Raw genomic sequence first — 8,384 nt, forward strand, 5'->3', positions numbered from 1 at the left:
TGCGCCTGGACGGCAGGGCCACCCCGAGAACTAGGGTCGCCTCCCGCCTTGGGGGTCGAGGGTGTGGGGGTCCCAGAGTCGAGGTCCCCAGGTCTGACCGAGCGGACCGCGGGGTGGTGGGGGCCGCTGCTCCCTGCACCAAGTCAGCATCCTCTGGCAGGGTGGTTGTGTGCGGGTGCTGGGACGGCAGCATGCCTCTGGCAGGGTTGGTCTGCAGCACCTGAGTACCTGACCCTGAGCTGGTTCCCTGACCCCGGGGGAGCCTTACCTTCTCTAGGCTTGGGAATGGGAGTCTCCGGGCTGTTTTTCTCCACCCGCCTCCTTAGCCTTTCTCCACAGTCCTAGTGTACTTACTTGGGAGGGTCCATTACATGTTTTACTCCAGGTGGCTGTAAGGTCTCAGGGGAAGGATTGGTCTAATCAGAGACCCATTTCTCTTCCCTTCCTAGGTTTTCGAAACATGAATCCTTCACTCCTCCTGACCGCCCTTTGCTTGGGAATAGCCTCAGCTGCTCCAACACTTGATCACAGCGTAGACGCGCAGTGGAACCAGTGGAAGGCAGCACACGGGAAACTCTATAACGAGGTTGCTAACATCCGAAACGGTCCAGAGGGACCGCCCAGAAAGCGGTTCTTGCTGTTGGGAGTTTAGAGCGGAGAGTAGCTTCTTGAGACTGGCTCTTAACAGGCCATAACTTCATGGCCCCGTTACTGACACCATGGGGCATGCATCCCGCTGCCGGGTGCTGGAGAACAGCTCCCAGACGCGTCCAACCTCCCCTGACAGTGGTTTGTGTTCTTCTGTCTGCAAATCCCCCTGGTGAGGGTAGGTTGGGTTTTCAGTAGAAACGAAGACAACGTGGTATGCGCTTGCCTCTAGAGTGAAGAAGGATGGAGGAGAGCGGTGTGGGAGAAGAATATGAAAGTGATCGAACTGCACAATTGGGAACACAGCCAAGGGAGACGTAACTTCACCATGGCGATGAATGCCTTTGGCGACATGGTGAGTGTGGCTTGGGAGGCTGCGCTTTTTGTGCTTCCTCTCCTCAGTACTTTACCACAATAATCTCTTCCTTTATGACATTCTGTGTCTTTTTCCTTGAAGACCAGTGAGGAATTCAGGCAGGTGATGAATGGTTTCCAAAACCAGAAGCACAAGAAGGGGGAAATGTTCCAAGAACCGGCCTTAGCTGAGATCCCCCCATCTGTGGATTGGAGAAAGAAAGGCTGTGTAACTCCTGTGAAGGACCAGGTAGGACCGTGTCCAGCAGATCATCTGCTCTCCAGGAAGGAGTACAGCCTAAAGGCGTTGCTCTCCATGAAGTGAGAGGCTGTGGAACAATGTGCAGTTTGCTATTTTTAAAAAGTTTCCAGATATAGCGTCTGTTGTCAAAGTCTTGCTACTGGTTTTGTAGAATGAGCACTTTTGAATTTTGTTTTCAGGGTGTGTGTGGTTCTTGTTGGGCTTTTAGTGCAACTGGTGCCCTTGAAGGACAGATGTTCCGGAAAACTGGCAAACTCGTCTCTCTGAGTGAGCAGAACCTGGTGGACTGCTCTCGCTCTCAGGGCAATGAGGGCTGCAATGGTGGCCTCATGGATAATGCCTTCCAGTACGTCAAGGACAACAAAGGCCTGGACACAGAGGAATCCTATCCATATTATGGAACGGTAAAACATGTGCCTTATCATTCTAGCTCTGCTTTTGAGTGTTGAGCACTTCAGAGAAAACACCATATTTAGAATTCACATTTTAGGCTGGAGAATCTGTATCTACAAACTGTCGGAGCTGCACAGTTCTCTGTTTAGATGGTTCCTGCTGCTGTGTTACATGAGATTTACATACCATTCTCTAGATAGGAAAAGTTTCTCATGGCCAGGGAGACTGAGAATATCTCGTTGAATATACACACCAGCTGGTTCTTCAATTTCAAAGCAACCAATAGCACTTCACCTCCTGGGATGCTTTATAACAAACTTGACTTAGAAATCATTAAACTGCCAATTGTCTTGAACTCATGTTCCCCGGGAGGTGCGATATAATCACGTCTCTTCCCTTTACCTTTAAAAGGATGACACTTGTAAATACAAGCCCGAGTTTTCTGCTGCCAATGACACTGGTTTCGTGGACATCCATAAGAACGAGAGGTCCCTTATGAAAGCAGTGGCAAGTGTGGGGCCCATTTCTGTTGCTCTGGATGCAAGCCTTGAGTCCTTCCAGTTCTATGAAAAAGGTGAGGATTTGTCTTTATATAAATTCAGGCAGAAATATTATAAAACCACCCTGACGTACAGCAAGACCGACTCTTCGGCATGTAGAATTCCATGTAGAATTCCCAGATGTGTGGATTTCACATAGTTGTGCATTCTATACATGTAACATTTGTGCCAGATGTTGTCCATCTGACATGACTTAAACCATATCCCCATGATTTTAAGTGCTTCATAAATATATCAAATGGCTACATAATTTGGCTGATATAGCTTCATTTACTTTACTTTTAAAAAGTTGTTAGACCTTTAAAATATTCCAAGAATTTTGCTACTGAAATGAAAACTGGAAAAAAACCTTGGCTCAAGTAGTTTTGTGTTTTGTTTGTTTTCTTAGATTGACATCCTAAAAGTAGAATATGTTTTCAACCAGTGGTCTTTTATGCCTCTTGATAAGTTGTTTCTAAAAGTGATCGTGGCAATTTGTATTTCTCTTAGTATTACAGGAGGGCCTAACTCCCAGCCTAGATTTTTTTAAAATCTGTTTTTAAATATTACCTGGATTTATGTACTCTAACTGAATGTTGAGAGGCCTCTCTTACTGTGGTTGACAGGCAAAATTACTGTCAGTTCTTGCCTGGAGATCTTCACCCCAGCAATGACTTCTGTTCTCCTAGGCATTTATTATGATCCGGATTGCAGCAGCGAGGACCTGAATCATGGTGTTCTGGTGGTTGGCTATGGCTTTGAAGGAGTAGAAATGGATAACAATAAATATTGGATTGTCAAGAACAGGTATAAAATGCCAGAAATACTTATATTTGATTTTGGAAAGGGAATCCCAAGCTTGCTAAGGCATCGATACCATTTTGGTACCAATGCATTTCTAAATTTGAAAATGTTCTTAATTCGGAAACACACCTGGCCCCAAGAGTTCTCTTTTTCAATTTCTAATTTTGCAGTTCTGTGAAAGGTTTGGGGATAGAATTATATGCAGGTTTGGAACCCAGCCATGAGCAAGAACTGTGGTCTCTCCTGCTTCTTTCTGAATCAGTCTGGGCCTCAGGCGCACTGTTTAAGCAACAGGTGTTTATTGTTGATAAACATCGATGTGTTTGGTTACTTGTATAAAATGGAAACCCTCTCTTCTTTCAGCTGGGGTACAAAGTGGGGCATGGATGGCTACATAAAGATGGCCAAGGATCTGGACAACCACTGTGGGATCGCCTCCATGGCCAGCTATCCTACTGTGTGAGATGGTGGTGATTGAGATGTGATCAAGAACAGAATAACCAGAGGATGAATATTATCTCATCAGAACCCTGGCCGATGTGGGTCAGTGGTTAGAGTGTCAGCCCAAGCACCCGAGGATCTCGGGTTCAATTTCCAGTCAAGGGCATATACTTGGGTTGCAGGTTTGATCCTGACCCCAGTGAGGGTCTGTGTGGGAGGCAACCAATTGATGTGTCTCTCTCACTTCGATGTTTCTTTCTTTCTCTACTCTCTCTCTCTACCTCCCTCTCTCCTGTCCATTCTCTCTCTAAAAATAAATAAATAAATAAATAAATAGGAAAAACTCCTCAGGTGGGAATTATTAACAACAACAGCAAGAAAACAAACAAACAAACAAAAAACCAAAACCCTGCTCAGACCTGTGGGATAAAACAGTTGAGTCATTGAATATCTAAGCTGTGATTTGAATTCTGCAAGATTTTACACTGGTAAAATGTTCCACTTCTTTAATTATTGTGTTAACAGTTTGTATGATTGAGTTGCCTAATAACTTTTGCATTTTTATGTTTAAAAAGGATGTACGCATTTTTATCTTTTAAAATAAAACTTTCAAAATAGAGGTGGAGCTTCTATTTGTTTTTAAATGGTGAACATTTTGTATAGTTTTTAAATGGTGAACATTTTGTATAATGGAAAATGTAAGTGGGCTCTAGAGCCGTAACTGAATGTGCTAGTGGTCCATTGGAGAAGGGCTGGGGCCTTCTGGCCGTTCTCCTTATAACCAGGCAGATCTCAGGTTCGTTGTCCCTTGGCTGTGTCTGACTTAACTCTTGAATGGAGCAAAATTTAACAAATGATCCATAAGGAACAAAAGTAAGTTATTTTAATAAATAAAAAATTCACATATTAAATATGAGATTACACATACATAGGATTTCCAGACTAGAAATGCACTTGAGAGGTCATGGCCATTTGACACAAGATGGTTACAGACCAGCTGAGTGACAGGACAAATGTCACAGGGCCAGTTTCTGAAGCATCTTCTCCAACTGTTTGTAAGACCATGTGGCTACTTTGCAGTTGAGAAAGGATACAACATAGAGGATTGCCAAGAATGTTTGTCTTTGGGGCCACAAGGGGTGAAGGATGAGCTCCTGGATTTGAGGCTGGGCTTCAAAATTAGTGCTGTGGCCTCAAAGGTGGGTGAGAGGTGAGAGGGTCAAAAGTGATAGTCAGGCCTAATTTATACCTAGCTACCTTATCTCTGAATTTATTTCAAAACAAAACAAAACAGCAACCTAATTCTATATTCTGCAGGCCAAAGAAGCACATAGTTCTATTTGTTGTCTGTTTCCACTCAAGGAAATATAAAGAGCAGGTGGAAGTATTTAGTTAATAGACCCCACAATTACTTATGAAGACATGAAGTGTAGGACACCTGGGGACTCGGCCCCAAGGCCTCCAGCAGCCTCTGTCCAAGTCCGTCTGTCCTGGACCATGTGCCCTGCTGGACCCTCCGTGTGGCCTTCCCTTGAGGCCTTTAAATTTACAACTCTGTGACCTAAAGTGACAAATGTGTTTAGAATGAAACTCTGTGGGTTCTGTGGTCAGACTAACAAGTGTGTTCACAGGAAGATTTGGGAGGCTCCCAAGCTGAACCCCTTTTGCTGCTTGGCACCTATATTGAAACATCTGGAGTCAATGTGCCCCCACAGTGCCCCAGTCATCACCTGTGGGAGTGACAAGCGGGAGCTGGTGCTTTAGGGAGAGGGAGGCCCGGGAACACCAGCAGGAGGAGGAATCTGACATGAACCCAGGGAGCCAGGCAATGAGACAGGATAGAGGTGGTGTCTGAGCAGAGACTGGTGGTCAGCATCCCTGAGAAAAGAGAAACCATGTTTAGGGAAAGCGGGGAGAGACTGAGCTGAGGTGTGGAGATGAGGCTGGGTCCACACGTGGGTCTTACAGACACACGGACCACTGGGAGTGCGGTGAAGACTGTTCCGGTTATCCGTTTCTGTAAAACACTAGCCCCAAACATCGCAGCTTTACAGTAACCATCTTTCCCACTTCCCGTCTGGCTTAGCGGGGTGTTACCCCTGGAAGTCTCTCCTGAAGGCCTGAATTGTCTGTAGGTCTGGCGGGGCTCACAGCCAAGTGGACTCACGTGACTGTCCCAGATGCTGCTGACCGGAGCACGTGCACGGGCCGCTGCACGGCGTGGGCTCTCACAGCATGGAGACTGCCTCTGAGAGGGCTGCCCCTGGAGGCAAGGTGCCAGGACGCCCAGGGAGGACCTGCAAGGCTTCTTAGGACCGTGTCTAGCCCCCAGTGGAGTCTCTGCGGCTGTATTGTAGTTGGGGGATGTCACAGAGAGAGCCCGGGTTCCAGGGAGGGGGCTGGGTTGAGATCACTAGCAGAAGAGCATGGGACATGGAAGCTATGGTGGTGGCCATCTTTGGAAAATGCAACCTGCCACAATCGGTCTCTGAAAATCCTCCAGAAATGACTCTTTTGTGACTGACACCTGGCACCCCATGCAGGCTGGCTCAGGGTCTGTCCACGGCACCTGGAGTTCAGCCGAGACTTGAAGACGATGCCGAGGTGCTGACATGGATGAAGGTGTGAAGGCCTCTCTGGTGTCTAAACAATCCAGCGGATGTTAGAAGCTTCTGTAACTTTCAAAGATTTATATTTATTTCAACTTTTGAAAAGTTCCAAGCTCCACTTACTATCAAAGTATTTTTAAAACAAGCCAACAGACATCAAATAAATAAAGCAAATTTTGATTAGTACACAAGGCTTACCTGTAGCATAAACTTATTACCAGTACTTCTCATATTCCATATCTTCACAACTTCTATCATATTTAAATTAAGAGGCAGGTGATTTAGAGCATTATGAAGAGTAACTCAGGTGTGTGGGTGTGTAGCTATAAACTGGGGTATCATTAATGGTAATTAGGCCCATTGTGTGTTTTTCTATAGAAATTAAAACTGGTTGTGTTTTCTAAATCCATTTCCCTTCAGACTGACATGAGAGTCTACAAAGCAAAGCAAACACTTTTTGTATTTCAAAGAGTAAATAATTGTGATACACACACACACACCGGGCACTGATGCTCCTGTGCACAGCTGGACTGTGTTCTCCTCAGCGGCCCAGGGACCCAGCTGGCCGCAGCCGGTCAGGACCAGCGGGACAAGTCAGACTTGCTGACCGACCATCCAGGCAGGACAAGTAAAAAATCTATCCACTCTAAATGGTTCTCAGCCATGCATTACGTGCAACAAGACCGAGTTTTATTTTGACAAGTTTTCATCTAGTGTCTTAGGATTCCGCTGAGCTCAAAATATCTTACCATCCACAGGGGAATCAAGTAAGACAGGAGACTTTTAAGAAACCCAACAGGATGTAGCATGGGCAGCACGGGTAGCAGTGAATTTAGGGATCTGCCAAGCAGAAAAAAAGGCACAAGAAGGTTTGGGAATCTTTTGCCTCCTCACATGTCCTCTCTCATCTAAATCTAGCCCTGGCTGGGTTCCATACCGGAGACCAAGGATACCTTATCGAAAAGCATTCTCACTCATCAAAATGCACTTAAGACACATGTTGCTTCTTTACTCTCTGGTCCAGTTTTCACGGGATGACATCAAATGTTTTCTGTTTTTCTTGGTGAGAGAGAAAAGATCATGAGAAACATATGAAAGATACATGGCAATGATGGAAATAGGACTTAATATTAGATACGCTCCTCAAAAAGTAGTGGTGACCCAAGATGGCCTACCTCAGCGTGGGGAATATAGCTGGTCTTTTTGGCACCGAAGTCCTGACCTTTGACAGGAAGTCCTCTTTTAGGCCATGGCCTCTGGGTTTTGTGCTCTGCCCCTGGGGCGACTCATGGAGGTAGTACTCCTGGTTGGCACTTCCGCACTTACCACCATCATTCTCCCTGAAGTCTTGGGAGCCTTTGTCACATGATTGCCATTCTGTCCTGGGTGTCAGTCTCACTTCCAAGAAGAAGATAGGTTCCTGGGGATGAGCTGCATTTCCCAACAGAAAGCCCAGAAAACACAGTCTCCAGCAGAGTTAACCATTTCCCTGCTGGGAACCTTCATTTATCTTCTTCCCACACATCTTCCCAGCCATCAGATGTGGATCAGGCCATTCTGAGAGGTGGTGAGATACCAGCAGGGAAGAAGGATGCCTAAAAACTCGAATACAGTATTTGGTAATGTTTTGGAATATTCTTTTACTTTAACTGTCTTTGTACGTGTTTTCTGTGCCCTTCCCTATGGGCTTTCCCCCAGGTATACACCAGGCTCTTCCCTTTCATTTGAATGTGGCTGAACTGTCACCCTCTCCATGAAGCCTGTCACTGCCCAGAACTAAAATTAGAATAACCTTCCCTAGCATTGCTCTTTTCTTCCCTGATTTATTTTTCCCACAGTTTTTATACCACCTGACACACACTTTCATTTTGTTTATTGCTTTTGTTTATTGTGTCTCTGCACACATTAGCATTGAGTCTATATACAGATCGAGGAGTTTTGTTCACCTCTCTATTCTCAGCACTGAGGACAGGTCCTGGCAAACAGCAGGCACACAAGAAAACCTGCTGCCAAGATGAAATGACCTCGCTGCGTTATGTACGAGTACGTTGTCAGGGTTTTAAGAGTCAAGCAGTGAAGTAAAGCAAATTCCCTTTTGGTACCCTGTCCTCCAACACACATCCCTCTTCCTCAGGGAAATAACCACAATTAATTCACTGATAGTAATAGTCCTTTTTATTTTGGTCTTTACCCCAAAACACATGCAGTTTTGTTGGGTGCTTTTTAAAATTTTTACAAAAATGGCATTCTGTCATATCTGCGAAATGCCCTTTTCACCTACCATTTATAGCTTAGTCATATGTCATTGTTTGTATTTCAGACTGAGATGGTTAA

At 45.3% G+C, this 8,384-nt stretch overlaps 1 protein-coding gene across 1 annotated transcript; it reads left to right on the top strand.

Annotated features, from left to right (window-relative positions):
- Positions 1 to 447: 447 nt before the first annotated feature.
- Positions 448 to 3,497, top strand: LOC102251927 (cathepsin L1). Its single transcript, XM_005873734.2, has 7 exons — positions 448 to 586; positions 881 to 1,003; positions 1,106 to 1,252; positions 1,444 to 1,668; positions 2,069 to 2,231; positions 2,886 to 3,003; positions 3,364 to 3,497. Exons 1-7 carry the CDS (start codon positions 461 to 463, stop codon positions 3,461 to 3,463), a joined length of 1,002 nt encoding a protein of 333 aa, XP_005873796.1. The 5' UTR covers positions 448 to 460; the 3' UTR covers positions 3,464 to 3,497.
- Positions 3,498 to 8,384: the final 4,887 nt, after the last annotated feature.

This window comes from Myotis brandtii, unplaced genomic scaffold, assembly GCF_000412655.1.
Source record: "Myotis brandtii unplaced genomic scaffold, ASM41265v1 scaffold419, whole genome shotgun sequence".
NCBI lineage: Eukaryota > Metazoa > Chordata > Mammalia > Chiroptera > Vespertilionidae > Myotis > Myotis brandtii.